The 24,242-nt window shown below is 36.9% G+C and overlaps 1 protein-coding gene across 2 annotated transcripts in view; it reads right to left on the reverse strand.

Annotated features, from left to right (window-relative positions):
• SWAP70 (SWAP switching B-cell complex 70kDa subunit) overlaps nt 1-24,242 on the reverse strand; it is a 153,141-nt gene that overhangs the window by 100,803 nt on the left and 28,096 nt on the right. For both annotated transcript variants that reach the window (XM_006885421.1, XM_006885422.1), the window contains exon 2: nt 14,239-14,379. In XM_006885421.1, the coding sequence (XP_006885483.1) occupies nt 14,239-14,379 (141 nt within the window). The remainder of the gene's footprint in view (nt 1-14,238; nt 14,380-24,242) is intronic.

Genomic DNA, 24,242 nt, shown 5'->3' on the forward strand with positions numbered 1-24,242 from the left:
TCCGAATAAGAGATGAATCAGGTAACATCACAACAGACCCAACTAAAATAAAAAAGCTAACATTAGAATACTATGAAAAACTATACTCAAACAAATACGAAAATCTAGAGGAAATGGACAAATACTTAGAAAAACACAACCTACCTAAACTGACACAAACTGAAGCCCTTCCCAATTTTGAACCATGCAGTGTTTCCTTGCTCTGTTCTGACTACTGCCTCTTGGTCCAAGTATAGGTTCTGCATTAGCATGATCTAGTGTTCTGGGATTACCATTTTTCTCAGAGTCAGCCACAGTTTGTTATGATCCACACAGTCAAACGCCTTTACAGTCAATGAAACACAGATATACATTCCTCTGGTATTCCCTTTCAGCTAGGATCCATCTAACATTAGCTACAATATCCCTAGTACCACAACCCCTTCTAAACCCATCCTGGACTTCTGGCAGTTCTCTGCTGATGTGTTCTTCCAGTCATTTTTGGAAAACCTTCTGTAGAATCTTGTAGTATATTCCTCTGGAGTGGAGTAGCTAGCAGACTCAAATCTTTGGGTTAGTAGCAGAGCTCCTTAACCACTAGGCCACCAGAGATCTGTCAACCTAATATTATTGTTTTTAGGTGTTGTTGAGTATGACTCATAGCAATCTGAGGAACAAGAGACCCGAACCCTGTCCTATCCTCTACCATTCTCATCATCTCTGACACACTTGAGCCCACTGTTAGAGTCATGTGTAAATCTACCTCATTGAAAGTTGTCTTCTCTCTCTTATCCCTCCACCTTTCCAAGCATGATGTCCCTTTACAAGAAATAGCCTCACCTAGCAACATATCTAAAGTATGAGAGATGAAGCTACTCCATCTTTGCCTCCCAGGAATACTCTAGCTGTACTTTTTTCCAAGACATACCTGTTTGTTCTTCTTGCAGTCCATGATACACTCAGTATTCTTCTCCAACACCACAACTCAAAAGGCATCAAGTCTTCTGTCATTCTTGTTCACTGTCTTGCTCTCAGAGGTGCAGCAAGTGATTGAAAAGATCATAGCCTGAATCAGACACACCTTAGTCTTCAAACTGACATCATTACACTTCAGTAGAAGAAAGTTCATAGGGTCGCTATGAGTTGCCTATGACACGATGGCACTGAACAACAGCACTACTTCAATATTTTGGAGAGGTCCCTGACAGCAGACTTGCCTGATGCAATACATCTCCTTGATACTGCTGGTACCAAGGGTGGTGACCGTTGAGCCAAGAACGATGAAATCAATGACAACTTCAGTACTTTATTCATCTATCATGATGTGTTGCCTACTGGCCCAGTAGTGAGGAACTTTGTTTTCTTGATGTTCAGCTGTAATCTATACTGAAGGCTGTAGTCCTTGAACTTCTGCAGCAAGTGTTTCAAGTCCTTCTCACTTTGACAGATCTGTTTTATTTACTTGGCTGAAAGTTAAGCTATAAGAGTGAGCTCAGTCTCAGGCATGGAGGGTGACTAAGGGATACAGTCTCAGGGGTTCTACTAGTCTCTAGATCAGCAAGCTTGATCTTTCTTAAGGATCTGAGGTTTTTGTCAACATTTTCCTCTCAATCTATCCAGAATAGAGTGATACCTTTTCAGAGGGGTCAGCAAAGGGAGCTGGGTACTATCCAGTTCTTTGGACTAAAGGTGAAAGAAGTTCAATTTCACATGGTCCATTAATCCTTTGGGCTGTTTCCATGTAGCTTTTAGAGAGCAATAGTAAATATATACTAAATATATTAATTTTAACTACATCACTCTTAGATTTATAATGATTGTAAAAGAATTTAGCAGCATAAAGATATCCATATTTCTCAACATGAAGCCTCTTTATTAATTCAGAAATTTATAGCTCAATATAGCTTCATAAGCATAACGAAAATGAGTCCAATTTGGTCACTGTGCCAAAATAAAGTGATACAATTTTCAAAAACAATAAAAAATAAAATTTAATATAGGAAAAAGGTTAATAAGAAAGAACTGTATAAAAGCATAGGTTTGGATATTCATGAAAGGTACCCCCTCCTAGCAAAAGATGGTTGTCTGGCACATTTGAAGTTATTCTGAGTGCTAAAGGTATTTGTATCCTCTCTCCATACCTATTAAATCTGTAAATTGTACAAATTATTCAAAAAGCTAGAATCTATGAAGCGGAATGTGGTATCAAGATTAAAGGAAGACTCATCAATAACCTGCAGTATGTAGACAACACAAATTTGCTGGAGGAGGACTTGAAGCACTTGTTGCAGAAGATCAAAGAATACAGCCTTCAGTAGGGACTGCATTTCATGAAAACAAAATCCTTATACTGAACAATAGGCAACATCATGATTTATGGAGAAAAGATTGAAGTTATTAACAATTTCTTATTTGGGTCTACAATCAACACCCTCAATACCAGCAGTCAAGAGATCAGAAGACATACTGCACTGGAAGTCTGCAGTTAGGGGCTTTTCCAAGTTATTGAGGAGCAATGTTGTCAGTTTGAGGACAAAGATGCAGCTGATTCAGGCAATGGTCTTTCTTATCACTTGCTATGCATCTGCGAGCTGGACAATGAATAAGGATGGCAGAAGAAGAACCCAGACCTTTGAGCTGTAGCATTGTAGAAGAGTACCAAATATCCCATGGGCTGTCAAATGAACAAACAAATGCCTTGGAGAAACTGCAGCCAAAGTGCTCCTTGGAAGCAAAAATGATAAAAGCCTTACCTCACATATTTCAAGCATATTACTAGGAGAGGCTATTCCTTGGAAAGGACAGCATGCTTGGAGAGGTGGAAGGTCAGCGAAAAAGAGGATGACCTTCAACATAGTGACTGTAGCAATGCGCTTGCGAGTGTCAGGAAATGAGAGGATAGCACAAAACAGGACAGGGCTCTGACTGGTTGTTCATAGGGTCGCTATGGATCATACTTGTCTTGATGACAACTAACAACAACAACAAAGGTATATTTATTCAACTAGCTGAAGAAAAAACTGGAACCCACATTTTATATGAGAAGTATAACTGTTACAGAACAACAAATATCTGAGGGAAAACTACATAAAGTAAAAAGCATAAATGTCAGATTATAAAAAAAAAAACAGAATACAGAGCCTGCAAGCATCTAAAGATAGAACAACATAGGGAAAGAAAATATTTTGATAAGTTTATGTTACTTTTTTTTTTAATATGAGTGTTCCCCAAAACAAACTAACAAAAATATATTGAAAAGCAGCAGATTCTCCTTTGAAGGCTTGGTATATTGCCAGTGGACTGGTAGCTTTAATCACACAGTTTATACCAAGCTATAACATGTAGATTTAGAGAGAACTCACAGTGGTTCAGATCAAAAGCCTAATTGGCCATTAAATTTTACAGGAGAATTAAACTGCTTCACAAACAAGCTGTGGCAAAACTAGGTTTTAATGAAATTTATTAGTACTGAATAGTCAGAAGGTAACATATAGTTTTCTTCAATTATTTACTGTCGGATAACTTAAATATGAGATCTTTTTACCAAACAAGTCCACAAGAATCTTTGTGGACTTAAAGTATTTCATTCTTTCATTAAATAAGAAATATCATAAAATAAGCAAAAAAGCTAAGACACAGGAAGTAAAAATATTATTACAAAAAAACAAAAATCAAGAAAATGAAAATAAATTCTATAAATGTAAAAACACAAGAATGATTATTAAAAGAATGTTGCTATATTGTATTACAGTAATATGTTAAAATACTGAAAAATAAACATAGAAATAAAACTGAAAACATCAAATGAAAAACCACATTTTGGCAAATAGTAACCAACATAATTATCTCTTAGTCCAAATCCCAAAATAATTCTCCAAGTTAAAGGCAGAAAATAAAATAATGTCATTAACAGAGCACTGGTCTGTAAGTTAAATTCCTTAGGTCCAAAATGTATTTTCGACAATTTGAATCCACCTAGCAGCTCCATATGAGAAAAGATCTAGCTATATGCTTCCTTTCTATGGGTCAGTTTTACTCCATCCTATAAGAATACTAGGAGTAACAAAAGAAGGTCTGGTGGCACTGGAGGATAGGGGAACCAAAGGTCAACAGTCTGAACCTACCAGCTTCTCCACAGGGGGACAAAAATGAGAGACAATCTGCTCCAGTATAGATTTACAGCTTCAGAAACCCTGGGGGCAATGTGTTTCAACTCTACAGGGTCAGTATGAGTGGAATCAATGACAGCAACAGGCTGAGTTAGGCGCACTAACCCAACAGCATAACAGTGAGTGACTCTACCTAGGTTTTGGTTCTGTATTAGTTAAATGGGGATAATAATCCTAGCTCTGCCTAACTCATGGGAATAACATGAAAACCAATTGAGAAATGTTATGTATAAATGCAAGTATACCTTACAAATATTTCATATCATATTTTCTTTTCATAAGTGACAGCTTCTAAGTTTTATGTTAACATTCTGAATAACTGGCATCTGAAACTAAGTTTCAAAACAAGGCACTAATCTTTGTTCAATTTAAACCCACACCATGGAAACCTTGGCTGCTTTACTTGGATTGTAAAACTGGCAAAATTCCATTCCAGGTGGCTATGCAATAATAAACAAGGGCTCACTGTTTGATCATATCCTCATTCCCTCCATGAATAAGTTTTTCTCCAAATTTAATTACTAGTTTTGGACTTCTTAAAACATGTATTTTCTCCTCTAGTTTCTTCTCTAAAATATCTAAATACTAAAATAAAAATTTAATATTTAACATTCAAGAAGGAAAAAGAACTAAATGCATTTCAAGACATAAAATCTTATTTCTCTATCTACTGGTCCAGTCCACACAAATTTTAATACTGAAAAAAGAGGCAATTTTCAGATTTCTGAGAATTTTCCAGCACATTCTATAATTTAAAAAAGACACAACTAAATAAGCCTATAATTACTTAAGTTTGGATTTTCTGTTGGTTTGCTTTGGTTTTTAATACATATTACCTGAATTTTCTAGGATAGTACTAATTTTAAGCATTCAACTCCTTTGTCCTCATAAATCTCCAAGATGCCATAAATTCTAGTAATTCATCATTCACTTGCCATCACCCTGATTTGTATCTCACTCCCGAATTTAAGAACCCATTGTTATATAGTATCCAAATTTTGTGTTTAGAAAATGTGGTCAATGGCAGTATAACTACAATTTGTGGTGGTGCGGGTTCTTTTTTTTCTTCACTAGTTTGTTTACAAAATTCTAATACAAATTTGAACAAATTCTTTCAATTTCCCTCACCCTGCTACCCATTTAATTGTACAACCCAATGATTAATCCCCCTTCCCCTTGTACATCCATATCCCTCTGCTTCCAGCCTCCCCCATCCCTCCTGGATCCTTACACTCACTTTACAATAACAGTCTTATACAATATTTATCCTTGTGGGACTGAGTTAGTTCTTTCAGCATAATGCTCTCCTGTCCCTCCCAAGTTAGGTAATAATTTACAGTTATTGCTCCTGCATGCTGCATAGTATTCCATTGTGTAAATGTACCATAATTTCTCAATCTATTCATTTGTGGCTGGACATTTGGACTGTTTCCATGTTCTTGTGATTAACCGCCCTTTGTTTTAAGAATATCTTTCTAAATTTATATTTTAGCTTAAATTCAATCATCACCTTCCAAGGAAGCAGATGGAAAGGCCTTTGAAGAAATAGGGATATTACCCCAGGTGTTCTGGACAGCTGGAGCTTTGTGGCTGATGAAAAAAAATACCACAAAGGAGAAAGTAGAGGGAAAATCTGAATAAAATGCACTATTCTGCATCTACTCCACCCCAAACCCAAATCACACCCAATGTGACTTGCTTGAGTCAGATTCTCATCCATGGAGCCAAGATGTTTTCTTTTGGTAGCAGAAGAGAGGAAGAAAAGCTCAATTTTTATTAATTATCAAAGTAATAACTTCCAATGAACCCCAAGTATTACATATGTATATTTAGTAATTTCAAAATTAAAAAGTCACATGCATACAGTAAGCTGCCAAATACTTGCTGAATAAAAGAGATATTTAAAAGAAGTATAAAACTCAAGTGAACCACCAGTCATAATTATATCACACTACAACATCCTAAGATCTCTACAGCATGATCACACTATCCAATGGTGAAAGCCATTTAAATGCCAATCAATGGATGAATCAATAAACAAAATGCCTATTTTGTTTATCAATAAACAAAATGAAATACTTACTACACAGCCAGTATGAGAAATAAAATCTTGACACATGATTCAATATGGAGGTGCACAAAGATCTTATGTTAAGTGAAAGAAGTCAATAAAAGAAGAGCAAATAAAAACATTAAAAATTTTAAAAAGAGTAAATATTACATGGCCTCACTTACATGAGAAGATAAATGTATACAGACAAATGTTTATTAGTGGTTACCCAGGCTGGAGAAAGGGGAGAATGACGAGTCAACAGTGATGGAAAATTGCTTCAATTAAGAGTAGGGTTGTACAGCATATTATAATGACTGTCAGCAATTTGTTCCTTTGTAAAAAACTGACCTGGCAAAAGTTATGTTGCTGTTGTATTTATGTGCCATTAAATCAGAACCAACTCATAGCTGACCCCCTAGCAGGTTTCCAGAGGCTGAAAATCACATAGGATGAGACTGCTTATCTTTCTCCTTTAGAGCAGTTTGTGAATTTGAATCTCCTGCCTTTGGGTTGAAAGCACAACTCTTTACCACCAGACCAGTGTACCTGAGCAAAAGCTATATGAGATAGACAGACAGAAAGATAGATAAAATTTGTTGTTGTTGTTGTTGTTGTTGTTGTTGTTAGATGTCATCACATCCCTGTGGTTTTACAACAATGAAATGATTAGCTGCTAATGTTACTTATGTATAACCTTCTGAGGCTGCTTATGTGCAAACAAACATCTTGCAGGATTTGGATCTTTGATCTGAAGGTTAAGGGTCATAGTTTCATGGGACTTTCCAGTTAACAGACCTAATAAAATGCTTAGAGCTTTTGTTCTACTTCTGAGTTTGTTGTGTAAAACCTTTGTAAGTGCGGCAATCCAAAATTTAAAAAAACACACCAAAGAACTAAAAAACAAAACAAAAAAACCAACCCAGTCTGTATGCACCTGAAAAGAGGAAGGAGATGTTCCAAGAACAGAAAGAAGATATGGAATGTGTGGCTAACTGCCTCCATGAAGTCCACCATGAGTCTACAAGAACTGGCTAGTTCTTGTTACTGAACATTTACTAAACATTTTTATCAAATAGTCCATAGAATAACTGTGATCGTAATGGGGAACAAGCAGGACAGAGTTTCAACTTCTCAAGAACTCTAAGTTTTCTGGAGCCACGGAGGGTAAGCCCCTAAAATTACTACCCTAAGATCATCTTTAAACATTAAAACAAAAAGTATTACCTGAAGTCATTTTGAAACTAACAACAGTTTAGAGCTCTGGTGATGTAGTCTATAGGAAACTCTGCTGCTAGTCTGAAGACCAGGCCTCTATGGTGGTTTAAATCCACCAGCAGATCTGGGGAAGATAGGGTTTGAGGGAGATAGATGGGTAATCTCCTCTCATGCAATTTATAGCCTAAACTCAATGGTTCAGAAACACATTGGTGAGTCCACTACTTAAAAGCAATGAGTTTGTGTTGTGAGCAAAAGACAACACTATAAATGACCAGGACGAGGAAGGATCAACCTGTGAAGAATCAAAGTAAGATCAGTACAACTATTAAAATTAGAAAATAGGGACAATATATCTAGAACTGTTTAAAAGGACAAAGGAAAGGTGGAAAAGGGGGTGGGAGTTGGGAGGGGAAATCACTAAGACAGCAGAGATTAGCTGGCGGATGGAGGGTGCAATGGGGCCTTGATCAGACAGGGTAATAAAAGGCATAGCTCAGTAGTAATAAATTAGATAAAATATAATATATACGGATGATTGCGCAAAACATAATGTACATGAATGAGACATAATATATAAAGCACAATGAAAATAAATGAAATAAAATGTGTATGAACAATTACATGCAAATCAATTTTTAAAAAAGTAAAAGATCTGCCTTGAAGATTCAATTCTTTAAAGAACTATCTACATGACCCAAAAGGATAGAAAAACTATGGTACATTCACACAATAGAATACTATGCAACACTGAAAAACAATGAATTCATAAAGCATTACACAACATGTGGGAATCTAGGGAGTGAAATATCTATTATGCTGAGTGAAATATCTCAGTCACAAAAGAACAAAAACACCACTGTCATAAATTAGGACAGATGAGGGGAAGGGGCAGAGAATGAGAAAAGAGTGGACAGATAACAAATACTGCAGTAGAACAGAGGAGGGGAAGAACTGTCCAAAAAGGATTATATGCTTATGCATTATACATATGACAACAAACTAGAACAAGGAGTGCTTTGCTGGGTGAGCTGGGGGACGGGGGAGGGAAGGAAGGCAAGAAACTGTGCACTAAAAAAAAAGGAAGAATGAAAAGAAGTAACTGGAGCAAGGAAGAGGGAGGAAAATGGGCAACAATGAATTAATGGAAATCCAACTTTTCTGTAAACTTTCAATAAAATTACAATAAAATAAAGTGTTTTAAAAAAAAAACTATATGGGATCAAACTAACAATATGAATTCCAAAGACTGTGCAAACTTATGTTAATGGTGAGAAACAACTCAGAAAAGGAGGGTGAGAATGTTTATACAATATTAAAACTGTAACCACTATGACTTCACAGTGTCAGGAACCTCTCCAGAGTGCTAAAGAATAATAATGATGTCAGTCTAGAGATTACGATACACCTGACTCAGGCCATGGGCTTCTCAACTGCTATGCATCAAAGAACTGAACAAAAAAGAGAAAATGAGATTGAGAGACTAAAAGGAAATAACAAATATAGGCAAAAAAAACCCACCATCAAATAAAATTAAAATTGTTGTTTGGTGCCAAGCAGTCAACTCTGACTCACAGTGGGGATATGAGCCTTGTCCTTGCCTGTGCAACCTCCTCAGCTCTGACATTTCTGAGTCCACTGCTACAGTCACTGTGTCAGTCCATCTTGTTGAGGGTCTTCCTCTCTATTGCTGACTCTCTGATTAACTCCACTCAACATAAATATATACTTATCATAAATGCTGAACATTAATAAATATTATGAAATAATTTTATTGTACGGATGTGAATATACATTTACCAAAAGGAAAAGTCAGTAAATAATATATTAAATTGGACAATCCATACATAGCAGAATAAGCATATTCTTTTAAAATAGGGTAATAAATACTAGAAGAAATAACTAATAAGAGTTTAAAGTGGTTGTGTGGTTGCTCTGAGCAGAAAGACTAGGCTATGAAGGCAGAAGCTACTACTTTTATATAAGCCTGTTAGTACTCTTTGACTTTCCTAGTATGTAGACAAATGTAAATATGATGGATCTCTGTTATTCTCATCATACTTTTGAAACTCTCACCAAATGACTCTGAGATTGTGCAAATGAGGTACTTGCTTCCCACAAAGGGAACTGGATATCTTCCTAATAAAGAAAATAAGGTCCATAACACCTTTGAGGGGCTTTCACTCATTACTGTATAGTCACACCACAGCTGACCCTCCAGCAAGTTCTCAGGGGCGATAAATTACACTGTCCATTTTTGTCCCACAGAGTAGCTGGTGTATTTAAATCATCTGCCTTTGAGTTTGCAACACAACTCTTTCCCCACTAGACCATCAGAGCTCCCTCTTGTGGGACTGTTGTTGCTATTGTTATGTGCCACTGAGTCATTTGTGACTCATAGCGACCCTATGTACAAGAGCCCTAAACGCCGTTCTATCCTGTGCCAACCTCGCTGTCTCAAACACATTCATTCCCACCACTCCACTCACAGAATCGATCATGCTAATAATGTGTTTTGAACCTATCAAGGTATTAGTCAGTTTTGTCATCTAACTAGGCTTAAAATTAGCTATCTCAAAGGTAGACAGGGGTACCACATTAGCCACCAAGAAAGAAGAGTCAAGAGCAGAGCACATTCTCTGGACCAAGCAGTCTCTGCACCAAGAACCTCCTATATTCAAGAGGCAGGGCAATTGAGAGGTGGCATCAGGGACAGCAAAAGATGGCCAAAAGGAGTTGCAGATCAATGGTGGCAGCAGAACTAGAAGACTGGTATGAGATGTTATGATAGGCTCTCTGACTCATAGAGCAAGGTGGTTATAATGTATGTACCAATCCGCAGAGGAAGAAAATGGAAAGCTTTCAAGCAAGAGGCTTCCTGAAGGTGTGGGATGTCCGTGGGCAACTACCTGTGAAGTCAGAGTTTTTTAACACTCATCCAAGCCAAACAGAAGCCAGTCAAAGGTATAAAGCCTACAAGCACAAATGGTATGAGACTGTCCTGATCAAAGAGCAACATCCTAAATCACTCCAAATGCTTAATTGTAAACTATTACTTCCGTAACTGTGACTTGAATATGGTCTGTGAGTTCTGTGTAGTCAATCACAAGTTACTAAATCCAGAAGAGAAGCCAAGAGCATTGTGGGAGGAAAACTGGTAAACAGGTTGATGGGCGGAAGTATATCTGACCTCCACTTCATAGAAAATTGCTAGAGACTGCTGAAGCTGATAATAATTTTTTCCCTTTGTCAAGTTAGATTAGCTTCTGCTAGATTAATACTAAACCATTTTTACATAATTTAGAAGTTTGAGGGATTTTTTATGTGAAGATTTCTCTTAACTCTGGTGAGAAGTCTACAGAGAATTTCACTGTTAACCCAAAAGCAGGTTTTCTCTGGCAGTTCAAATCCACTAGTGAATCCACAGGAGAAAGATGGGCATTCTCTCCCATGTGTTTTACAGCCTCAGAAACCCACTGGAAGGTCAGCTGTGAGTTAGTTTCAACTTAACTGGCAATGTGTTGAGTTTTTAAGCAAACTAGTCATTTAGCAAATGACCTTTAAATAAATAATCTAAAGAAATACTCTAAACTAGCATTTTTCAAACTCATGCATCACCTGAGATTCTTCTAAGTGCAAATTCTGATTCTGTAGGTCTGGAGTAGAAGTTTGAGATCTTATCTTTTTTAAGATTAATGGTGGTCTCTCGATACACTTTGAGAAGTAAGGCTATGGAGTCATTGTATAAGGTGGCTAATAACAGAATTCAATTCCCTAGGTGATTCAGGCTTATCCATTTAAACAATACATATTAAGTTTGACAATCCTTGATGTAAAATTTCTGAAAAATACAGTGCACTCTTCTATGAATTTTTAAATAACATTTTTACCTTTTCCAAACTGCTGGTAGGTGCTACTGAGTCCACTCTGACTCATAATGACTCCAAGTACAACAGCACAAACTGCCCAATCCTGCCCCATCCTCAAAATATGTGTTGTGCTTACACCCACGATTATAGTCACTGTGTCAATCCAGCTCACTGAACACCTTCCTCTTTATTGTTTATCCAAACCACTACCTTAATTATTTATTATACAATGTATATTGATTATTTTTAAAAATAGTCTAAGCTATTTTAAAACCTACACAGAAAGAGAGGAGGGGAAGAAAATGTGTAACAATGAAAAATATAATTTTTTTAAAATCTATATATTATTTTCCAAAACAGCTATAAAATATCATCTCATCCCAGAAACAACAACAAAATTCAACAGGGCACCAAATAGCAAATGTTAGTGAGGTTATTGATAGATTGGAACTTTTATTAATTGCTGGTGAGAATGGTATGGGGTGGTCTGGTGCTTTCTCAAATAGGTGGAAATAGAAATACCATTTGACCCAGAAATTCCACTTTTGGGAATACATCCTAAAGATATCAGAGCCACAACTCAAACAGAAGTATGCACATCCACGTTTATTGTTGCATTATTCGCAATAGCAAAGAGATGGAAGCAACCCAAGAGGCCATGAACAAACAAATAGAAAAACTATGGTGCAGTCACACAATGGAATATTACACAGCACTGAAAAACAATGAACTCCTAAAACCTTACACAGCATGGGGAACCCTGAAGGACATTATGCTGACCATATGTGAAATATCTCAGTCACAAAAGGCCAAATACTGCATAATACTGCTATTATAATATAGGACAGACATGGGAGGCTTGGGATAGAATGGGAAAAGAGTAGATAGATAATGAACTGCATTAGAACAGATGAGGGAAAGAAGTGTCCAAAAGTAATATATAATTAGACATTAAAGGTATGGCAACAATCTGGATTGTGGTGTGGTCCGGGAAAAGAGGAGGAGAGAAGAGAAAGAAAATGTGCAACAATGAATTAAAAAACTAAATAGATGCTTTTAAAAAAAAACAACACCACAAACACCTATGCATATAAATAGCAATAAAAAATCAGAAGCCAGAAAAATATGCAAATAGTGTGGTATTTACATAATTAAAATACAGAGTTTATAATGCATATTCTTTTTTATTTGATGTATTAGGACTGTCAGTTTTTGAAGGGCAAAAATCTAAAAATTTCATGTTTTCTATTAAAATAGGATTCAGTGTGAAAAACAATGTATATGAACTTTGTAAGCAAACTAGTATAAAATAAAATTTTTATTTTTTTAAAAAAATGGTAAATGTAAAACCACTCTGGAAGGCAGTTTGGCATTTCCTCAAAAAAGTTGAACAAATGACCCAGCGATTTCACTGCTTGGTAAATATACCCTGAGAAAATTAGAACTGAGGCACAAATAGAGATTTGTACACCAATGTTCATAGGAGCATTATTCACCATTGTGAAAACATGGAAACAGTCCAAATGTCCAACCACCACAATCAAACAGAGTGAGAAACTGTGGTACATTCCTACAATGAAATACTATGCAGCACACAGGAGCAATGATTTTGAAAATCACTACATAACGGGAGAGACTGGATAGCATTATGCTAAGTGAAAGTGTAAAAGCCTTACCAAACTTTTCATTTAAACACATAGTCACTAAATTAAGTATCCATGTTATGAAAGGACTTAAAAAATAGATTGTTCAGCTTTAAAAAATAAACAACCATAGTAAATTGCAGAATTATACAATGAGCCCTCAGTAAACAAGGTAGATTGTTCCAGGACCCACAGATACTGTTAATGCCCAAACCTTTTATATAAAAGCAGCACAGAATTTGCATATAATCTATGCACATCCCCCATATACTTTAAATAATCTCTAGAATACATATAAGACTTAAAAGTGTTAAAAGCACTTCACATTCCCTCTAAGCCTCTGGTGTGCAGTCTGTAGGGAGTTGCACTGCTAACCCAAAAGCAGCACCTCTCTGGAGGTTCAAATCTACCAGTGGTTCCACAGGAGAAAGATGGACAATCATCTCTCGTGTGATTTACAGCCTCTGAAAATCTGCTGGAGGGTCTGATATGAGCAGTTCCCACTCAACTCATGATTTTGAGTTTCAGTCTTAGCCTTTAAGAGACTGCTCTGACCATTTAAACTGCTCCCTACCTATTATATCACATCAAAGCTGGCTGAGTGCAAGGATGCAGAACCTGCACATTCAGAATTGACTGTATGTATAGTATGATCCTATCCACATAGAAATGAAACACTGCATTGTGTAAAGGTAGCAGGAATGGTATGTGACGGCATATGTATGTGTGAATTTGCATGTACATTTTTTAAAAGGTCTACAAAATTCTTCATCAAACTATTAACATTAGGTCATTATTTTCTTTTTATACATTAAAATGGACACTTTTATGTGTCAATTTCTAATTACCCAAACTAAGGGAGAAACTGAAACCTATGATAGGTGTTTATGGTATCCTTTTTCAGAATATACCCCAGAGGGAACCAGCCAAGGAGAACCCTGAAAAGTCTAGGATGGAAAAGTATGAAAAATATCCTAAAAATAATTAACAATCACTTTTTACCCCATCATACTCATTTTGACCAAAGTTGCCAGCACATGTGAAACCAAGGGAGGTCAACTCAAGAAAGGTTATATCCAAATTAACACAAAACACCGCTCTTAATTTCAAAAAGTGAGCCAAGGAGGAAAAACATCAAATCAACTTTTTAAGGCAAATGGAGGAGAAGAAATAAAATTGGTCTCTTATTCTTTCTTTACTTTCTGACGGATCTTGATGTCTTTAACGGAACTACTTTATCAAATCAACAAGGGGCTCTGTGGCCCCTGAGAAAAATCATTTAACACTGCAAGCAAGAAACAGTATCCTACCTTTTCCAAGATGAACTTGTTTAAATATGGCATGTAGCCCTGATTGGAGACAGGCCCTTCATCATCATCCCTGAAATGTTCTTCAAGGGCGACAGGGTCATGTGGAACCTTTAGCACCGTGCACAGGTTATGGGAAAGGACCTACAGAGGAAAGAGAGTAGTTTAGAGGCACCCACTAAACAACACATAATACCTTCACAGTCTGGCCACAACCATTGCTCCCTGTCCCAGGAAGAGAAAGAAAGAATGAACTAGCAAATAAAAGGTAAGAACTAATCACCACCAGCTCCCAATGTGCTGTCCTCAATTCGCTCTCATCCCCTCCCCAGTTTTAGTTCACTTCAAAGAAGTCTCTAATCTAAGCCTGCAATGAGCCAGGCTCCATGCAAGATCTGAGAATATAATGCTCCTTATTGTTTTTTATTAATTAGTTCACATAGAAAGACAAAGTGAAAAGAGCAAGAGAATGTGTTCAAAAGTAAACTCCCCAAGTGGAGCAGGGTCAGCTAATTAAGAGCTGTAAGAGAAACAAACAACCTGGTCTTGGGCAGCTGGATCCTGGCTTCCGGAAAAGAAGAAAGATCAGGGCAAGTCATAAACTCTGTTGGGCTTCAGTTTCTTATTTATTGAATTCAGAAAGGGCCAAACTGGTATAGAAATACACCAAATAAAATTAGGTCATTGCTAAGAGCCCAGTCTACTCTAAAATTCTGTGACTATGCTTTTACTTTATAGAAACAGTGTCACAGTATGAGAAGGGAAAAGAGAAATAAAGGAATTGATTTAGAAAAGAAGAAAACGTAAATGTAAAAACATCTCAGAAGTCACCAAAGTGGTTAGAAATATTTTCTAGAAAATTTGCATTCCACAGCATGTAAGCAAAAGTATATGTACAATATACTTAAGTGCACGCTTTAATTCTGAGGTAGTTTTAAAGTTTGGATTAGCTCACTACTAGTAATCCTGTTCTACATTAAATGAAAGTTAAAAAAATAAAACTTTAAGTCCTTTGCATTTCATTCATTAATTCTAAGCATATCAAACTGGCTAATACTGTTAACAGTTTTGACATTATACTTTGCTTAACTCAGACTCTTAGACATCTAATCTCAGATTAAAATGTTCCGTATTTTTTTCAGCTCTTACCATTTCACTACCTAAGGAACCACATTAATCCTAAAGAACACGTCTTTTTATTCCATTAAGCAAGTAAATTTTTTTCTGAATAAGCATATTTCATTTAGAATTATTTTAAGATTGAAAAATTATATAATCTACAAAAAGACTATTTACGTATGTTCTTTCTATACTTGTTTCTCAAAGCTTCATTTATGGGGAGATCCTCTCCCACATGCTCTACTGGTTTTAAGGAAGTAAATTCACAAATGGTTTATAACAAACACAGTAATGAATACTTAAATGCAGTAATGAAGACTTTCACCAGCCCCCACACAAAGCAGGCTGTGTTTCTCAAGCAAATCCTCCACTTACCAGTACAGCATATGAAAAAAGCACGATGTTGATTTATTTTGCTGAAGAATCTTGCACCACACCTCACCAAAATTCTAAACAGACACTTCCTTTTTTCTATTTACATAGCAAAGCATACTTACTCCAAAAAAGTTCTGAGTATCCAATTCAAGAATGTTTATGAAAGTACTTATGAACTGTAAAGTACTATGGACAGGCAAATTTTAGAGAAATAAAAGACGTATTTCTCATGAAATATCTGAACTGGCTCAAAAGATCATTCATATTTAAAAATTATTTAGGACTTTACTTATGTGAAATTCCCAACCACTAGCTAAAATACAGTGTTGTTGTTATGGGCCGTTTAGTCACCTGCGAAAACACTAAGAACAATGAGGAAACTGGCTGTGCATGACACAAAAAGATTTCCAATACAAATGAAATGGGAGGGGAGATAAGTGACTGAGGGGGGAAGGCAAGTTAAAGTATATTATAGTGTGCCAGCTTTTGTGTGAGAAAGAAAAAAGGGAGGGAATATAAACTCTAGAAGATGCGGTAAGAAACTATTGACAATGAGAGGAGACTTGATGGGAGACAAAAGTAAAAGACTACTTACTGTATTTCCCCTTTTTGTTATTTTGTAATTACCTAATCAAATATATACTATCTAAAAATTGACATTACTTTTTCTAAAAAAAAAAACCAATGTGGCAAGCTTCAGGTCATACAGCTTTTTCCCTTTCTTTTTTATTTTCTTGAAAGTCCTTTGTCTTTTACATTAACCTACTCCTTAGAGACAAGAAAGACGAGGTGTAAAAGGAAGTCATGTTCCACAGCAATGTGCCATGCTTAATGGAGGAGGGAAAGGTGATGTCAAAAAATGTGTTCAGAAAAGGAAAAAAGGTGTGTCCTACAGTGACTTGATGAAGAACCCTAGTGGCCGAATCGTTAAGCCACCCAAAACATCAATGGATTAAACCCACCAGCCACTCTCCAGAAGAGAGATGCTGCAATCAGCTTTTATAAAAATGTACAGCCTTGGAAATCCCACGGGGTAGTTGTACTCCTACAGGGTCACTATGCTCAATGGCAATGAGTTTGGGACTTTGTGGTTTGACAAGGGCTCTGGAGATGTGCTCACCTTGGTTTCAGTATCTTCAATGTAAAATAAAAAGGGAGACTGAAGGTTAATTCCAAAGGCAACTTCTAACATGAAATCTAACTCACCTCACGAATTTAGCCAACAAGAACGATAATTTAAATTCAAATTTGCACTTTTCTGTAGCTTTTTTCATTGCTAGTAAGGCCTATATCACTTCTCAGTCTTCTGGCTAAGAGCCAGTACAGTAAGGCCTATAAAGGATCCCTGATGGTACAATGGTTAAGCGCTCTGCTGCTAAATGAAAGGCTGGCAATCACCCAACAGCTCTGCAAGAGAAGACTGGCAATCTGCTCCTGAAAAGATTACAATCTAGAAAATCCCAGAGGCAGTTCTACTCTGCCACCCTGGGCTGTTATGAGCAGACTCAGTGATATCTAACAGCAAGACCTAGAAAAGGGAAATCTTCTAGCAAAGTAACAAAAAACTAAGCAGATAAATGAAAAAGTTTTGCCACCAGAGAAAGAGGGTAGGAAGTTGTGGTTTATATCTTTTAAATGTTTATTATCAACAAAATTTTCTTTTCAAAAACCTAATGGTATGTGGAACAAAACTATCCCTATCCTTCAACATTCACTCAAATAATAAACAAGTCCATAAGATGAACAATAACAAGAATGCTAGAAAGATACTCACTCCTTAGATCACACAAAATAAAAAAAAGGAGACTATGCCCAAGAATGAAGTTCAGGAGACATGAAGGAGTAGGATAGAAAGATTAATAGAAATGAGAGGAAATCACAGGGTGGAAGGGAAAAGAATGTAGTCATATTATGGATACTGAAACTAAAGTCATAAAACAAAATGTGTAAAAATATTTAAGCGTAAAACCACTTTGCACTGGAAACTTTCAGTTAAATCACAAAAATCCTTTCAATCTGTTAAAAATAAATTTTTCAAAGCCTAATGGTCTCACATACTTTGGGCATATTGCTAGGAGATGTTAGTCCTTGTAGAAGGACACATCATGCTTGAAGGGCAGCAAAAGAGAGGAAGACCCTCCAGCAAGTGGGCTGACACAGTGACTGTAGCAATGGGCTTGAGGATTTCAGAGATTAAGAGGATTGAACAGGACAGGACAGTGTTCAGACTAGCTGTTCATAGGGTCGCTACGAGTCTTACTTGCCTTGAAGCACCTAACAACAATGGTATCTCAAATTGGTTTGTTTTTACAGAAAACAGAATATAAACTAGTAGCTTATACAGCTCCAATGCTTACTTTGCAATTTATACTTTTTAAAGGATGCTCACATCACCCATTAATTTGTTTGGGTTTCTCCCTTGGGAGAGTGGCTATCATTGCTGGTTTATAAACACGTTAAATACAAAGCATTTGCCCAAAATCTTTAACCATTGTGCCAGTAGGGGTCCTTACTAACAGATGTGCCCCAAATCATAGAATTTTATGAGTAGTTAAGAGAGGTCTAGAATCCAAGCCTTTCTCTCCACTACTTTTTCCACATTGTGCATCTTTCCCTCTTTTTCTTAAGAAGCAGTCAGCTTACACAAAGATGACTCTGGACATACATATTGTTCCAAAGACATTAATGCTCTTGTAATGCCACCCTCTTGGGGAGTTAGCGCCTCAAGATATCTGGCTCTAGTGAAGAGCCAAGCTAGATCCAGTGGTAAAGAATTTCACCTAGAAATCTGGAACCATTCTCTTGAGAGTTCCTTTTCCCAGAACCCACCTATTCCAAGGAACACTCAGTTCCTCTCCATATGAGAAAACTGAAAAGTAGATCAAGAATAAGAGAAATCAGAAGGAAAGAGGACTATCAGTTCTTGATTTGTAAAAGGACTTCCCTGAATAACTCTACTCAGAGTTTACAAGTTTCTTGGAAAACTTGAATGTATCCCATCTCAAAAGCCTTCACACAGACCATACTGTTAGCACTCACATGACTGTTTAAACAACTTTGTTCTCAATCCCATGATCTGAAGAATAAAGTATTCTTAGCACACCAAAGATGAATACACACACACACACACACACACACACACACACACACCCCAGAAACCCGTCTCTCTAGATCTTTCATGCTGTTTTTATGTGTTGTTGAGTAGAAATTGACTCCTAGCTGACTACTTAGTGGGTTTTTAGAGGCAGTCAATTTCACAAGAGATTACCCATCTTTCTCCTATGGAGCGGCTGGTGGATTCAAACCATGTGTCTTTGGGTTGGTAGCAAAACTCATCACTAGGCCACCATACCTCAGCTCTTTTATAGCTATCTGCTGTTACCTGTACAGAACTTCTGAGGACAAAAGACAACTTTATTACCTACAAGAGGCTCATATGATCCGGTCCTGTTCAGTGGGTTTTATAACTTATTCTTTTTAATGCATTTTGATCCAGCTATCACAAAAAACAACTAAACAGAGTTTTAACACACATGACTGTATAATGTTTACACGCCTCCCTTGCAGATTCTAAAAGGTTCTGTGAAGCATGTCTCATTGCACCATACACTGTTTCCCCTTACAGGATGTACGTAATGGGCACCATTCAACACTGGAAAAAATGGGTTAGGGTGGGGATCTTTATTCCAATAGACTTATTTGAACCTACGCAATTATAGAATTATAACTCATAATGAGCAATCTTTTTTCAACACAAGAAAATTTCTAAGTCTAATATACAAATTTTCAAGTCAATGGCAGATTACCAGAAATTGTTCCTAACAATGAACAAGTATGACCAATTTCCTACCACTCTATGCCCTGCCTTAAGAGAATTGTCTTGCTAGAGGTCCTGCCCCTTACTGCACGGAATCATGTTCCCCTTCCTGGCAATAGCTTTTCATCTAACTAGTCATTACTTAAGTCTTGCTTGTTTTCTCTGAAATTATCTTTGTTCAGCCTCAAAAATCTCAATTATCCTTAATCTTAAGCCCTAAATGCAGTCCATCACCAACACAGACACTTTTGCTTATGACTATAATAAATTTGTTTAAAATTTTGCCTGTAAACTAAAAACACCCTGCTTGAAAATTACTAGGTAATGTTGTTGTTGTTATGAATTATCAAGTTGGAACCAACTCATATCTGACCCTCTAGTAGGTTTTCAGGAGCAGTTAATTGCACAGAAGGAGACTGCCCATCGTTATCCCACAGACCAGCTGGTGGATTCAAACTGTGTGCCTTTGGGTTGTCAGTGCAACCTACAACAGAGCCACTAGATAACTTTTTAAAAATGCATTTCAATAAATGAGAATAAAAACACAACATAAACCAAAATCTCTAGAACACAGCAAAAGCAGTACTCAAAGATTGACAAGCCCTTGGAAAATCTAACAAAGAAAAATAAAATTATGCAAATAATATAAATAGGAAATGAAATAGATAATGTAACAACAGAATCAACTGAAATAAAGGGTATAACAACAACATAACGAATTACATATAAAAAAAATTTGAAAACAGAGGAAACAGAAAATTTTAGAAACTCATGGCCTAAGGGAGCTCTGGTGGCCTAGTGGCAAGACGCTGCACTGCAATCCCAGAGGTACACGGTTCAAATCCACCAGATGTTCTGCTGGAGAAGGAGGAGGCAATTTCCCCCTGTACCAGTCAGATCTGATTTGACAGTACACATAAAAATAATACAATAAAAATTTTTTTTTTAAAAAGAAACTCATGGCCTGCCTAAACTGACACAAACAGAAGTACTCTCAATGAGAGCAGACACGGTTGTCCTTTATCACCACTCCTATTCAATAAGGTATTAAAGTCCTAGACAGAGCAATAAGGAGGAAAAGACATCCAAATTAGCAAAGAGGAAGAAAACTACCTATATTTGCAAATTTTATGTTTGTATATATAGAAAATCCCAAAGACTCAAACTGAAAATTACTGGATCTAATTGGAGGGAGACTCGTCAATAACCTGTGCTAGGTTTGGAAGCAGGAGTGGCATTAATCCGAGATATAACTTGCCTCCAGAAACTCTATGAACTTGGAGAAATGACGAAAGTTATACAAGTATTCAGGCCTTTCATTCTTAGGGATGCTAAGAGTCATCTACGACCTGACGGCACTTAACAACAACAACATGCAGATGACACAGCCTTGCTTGCTGAAAGTGAGGAGGATTTGAACCACTTGTTGCAGAAGATCAAGGAATGCAGCCTTCAGTATGGATTGCATCTCAATACCAAGAAAACAAAGATTCTTACCATTGAACCAATAGGCAGCATCATGATGGATGGAGAGGAGACTGAAACTGTTAACAGCTTCATCTTGCTTGCATCCACAAGCAGTCAGGAAATAAGGAGATGCATTGCAGTGGGAAAATCTGTAGTTAGGAAGTGCTCCAAATTATTGAGGGTAGTGATGTTAGTTTGAAGACTAAGGTGTGTCTGATCCAGGCAATGGTCTTTCTGATTACTTGCTATGCATCTGAGAGCTTGACAATGAATAAGGATGACAGAAAAAGAATTAACATCTTTGAGCTGCGGTGTTGGAGAAGTGCATTGAACAGCCCATGGACGGACAAGAGAACAACCAGATAGGTCTTAGAGATACTGCAGCCGGAGTACTCTCTGGAGGCAAGAATGATGAAACTTCCTCACATACTATGAGCATGTTGCTAGGAAAGGCTATTCCTTGGAGAAGGACATAATGCTGGGAAGGGTGAAGAGTCAGCAAAGAAGAGGAAGACCCTCAGCTAGGTGGACTGACACATGACTGCTATAATGGGCTCTTGAGTGTCAGGAAGTGTGAGAATGGCACAGGATTGAACAGGGTTAAGATCTTTTGTTCATAAGGCCACTATGAGTACTCATTCAACAGCACCTAACTAATTTACCAATTCAGCAGAGTGGAAGGATACAAGATCAACATACAAAAATCAGTTGTATTCATCTACAGTAATCAAGGGAAATCTGAAAGGAAAATAATGCCAGTTATAATAGCCACCCAAAAGATAAAATACTTAGGAATAAATAAAAAAGAGGCACAAAAGGTCTCTACAAAAGGAAATTACAACCAACTACAAAACACTACTACAAGAAACCCAAAGATATCTACATAAATGGAAGAATCTATGTTCATGGATTGGAAGACTTCCATTGTAAAAATTATAATGCTACCAAAAATTATCTACAGATTTGATATAACATTAATCAATGGAACAATGGAACAGAATTGAAAATCCAGAAATAGACCCAGCTATCTATGGTCAACTGGAGAAATGACAACCTCTTCAAAAAATAGTGCTGGCAAAACTGGACTTCCACCTGCAGAAAGCTGAAAAAGGATCCACATCTTACACCAAATACAAAAATCAACTCAAGGTGGATCAGAAACCTTGGAGTAAAGCCCAAAACCTTAAAGTTCATAAAAGACAAACTGGAATCAAGTTTAGAAAGCCTACTCTACGGTATAAAGAGACTATCAAATACAGCAAAAAAATGCACAATCTGAACAGGATAAAATTGATGAATGGGACTGTCTAAAGATTAAAATCTATGTGAGCACCAAAAACCTTTTCCAACAGGGTGAAAAGAAAACCTACCAACTGGGAACAAACATTTGGTGATACCACCTCAGTCAAGAGTCTTATAACGTAAGTTTGCAGAATACTCCTGGGCCTCCACAAGAATGACTGATAATCTATTTCCAAAATGGACAAAAGACATGGAGAGAATTTTCACAGAGGAAGATATTGGAATGGCAAACAGACACATGAAGAAATGCTCAAAATCACTGTCAATAAGAGAGTAACAAACAGTAACAGTGGCAAAGTTTAACAGGGCAGCAAGTAATAAATGTTGGAAAGGATGTGGCCAGAAAGGAACTCTTACACATTGCTGATGGGATTGCAAAATGATACAATCATTCTGGAAAGCAGTTTGGTGCTTCCTCAAAAAGCTGAACATAGAAATTGCTTTTCCACTACTTGGAATATACCCTGAAAAAAATGAGAACTGAGGGACAGAGACTTGTACTCCAATGTTCATAGCAGCATTATTCACCATCACAAGAACATGGAAACAGCCCAGATGTCCAACGATAAACAAATGGATTGAGAAATTATAGTACATTCACACAATGGACTATTATACAACATGTAGGAGCAATGATTTTGTAAATTATTACCTAACTTGGGAGGGACTGGAGAGCATTATGCTAAGCGAACTAACTCAGTCCCACAAGAACAAATGTTGTATAAAACCATTATTGTAGAATGAGTATAAGGATTGGGGAGGGTGGAAGCAGAGGCATGAGGATGTGCATGGGGAGGGGAGGATTAATCATGGGGTTGTACAGTTTTATGGGTGGGGGTAGGGAAATTAGAAGAATCTGTTCTGGAAAACAATGTATTTTAATTTAGTAAATAAACTAGTATAATAATTTTTTTTAAACTTTTTAAAAAAGCAATCCCATCATCATTCTTTAAAGGCAAAGTAAATACTGGTGAACAATGATGTCAGTTTGAAGACTATGGTGTGCCTGATTCGGGCCATGGTCTTCTCAATCACTTGCTATGTATTCCGAGAGCTGGACAAGGAATGGGGATGATAGAAGAACTGATCCTTTTGAGTTACAGTTCTGGAGAAAAGTACTAATTATCCTATGGACTGCCAAAAGAACCCAGGCGAGGCTATTCCTTGGAAAGGGACATGATGCTTGGAAAGACGGAGCGTCAGTGGAGGAAAGGAAGACCCTCAATGAGATGAATTGACACTGTGACTTCAGTAATGGGCTCTAATGCCTCAGAGTTGATGAGCATGGCACAGGATAGGGCAGGTTTGAGGTTGGCTATCAATAGGGTACATTATGAGTCATACTTAACTGTACAGCATCTAACAATAACAAGATCATATAGAAAAGATACAGATCCTAGATAAGCAATGCGTTACTCAAAAAGGAAAACAAGTAGGAAGCCTGCCTAATCTCAAAACACAGTCACTTGATAAAAACATTTGGTACTAGTAGAGTGACAGACACAAAGCCCAATGGAATAAAGATAAGAACGCAGAAATAAACCACCTATCTATGGATAGCTAATCTTTGACCAAGTGGTAAAATTTATTAAGGTGAGGAAAGCCTGCCTTTTTAATAAATGGTGCTGGCAAAAATAGATTATCTTCTGTAGAAAATTCAAACAAGATCTGTATCTCACACCATATAACAAAACTAACTCAAGATGGATCAGGGACAGCGGTATATAACCTACAATTATGAAGTTCATCAAAGAGAAACTTTGATGAGGGCAAATTTATGAACCCTAGTATATATGGCAGAAATGTTGTTGTTGTTGTTGTTGTTGTTGTTGTTGTTGTTGTTGTTGTTGTTATGTGCCGTCGAGTCGTTTGCGACTCATAGTGACCCTACGTACAACAGCCCTAAACTCTGCTCTGTCCTGTGCCA

The sequence above is a fragment of the Elephantulus edwardii genome, unplaced genomic scaffold (genome assembly GCF_000299155.1).
Source record: "Elephantulus edwardii isolate Elephantulus edwardi_28Jun2011 unplaced genomic scaffold, EleEdw1.0 scaffold00044, whole genome shotgun sequence".
In the NCBI taxonomy this organism is placed as follows: domain Eukaryota; kingdom Metazoa; phylum Chordata; class Mammalia; order Macroscelidea; family Macroscelididae; genus Elephantulus; species Elephantulus edwardii.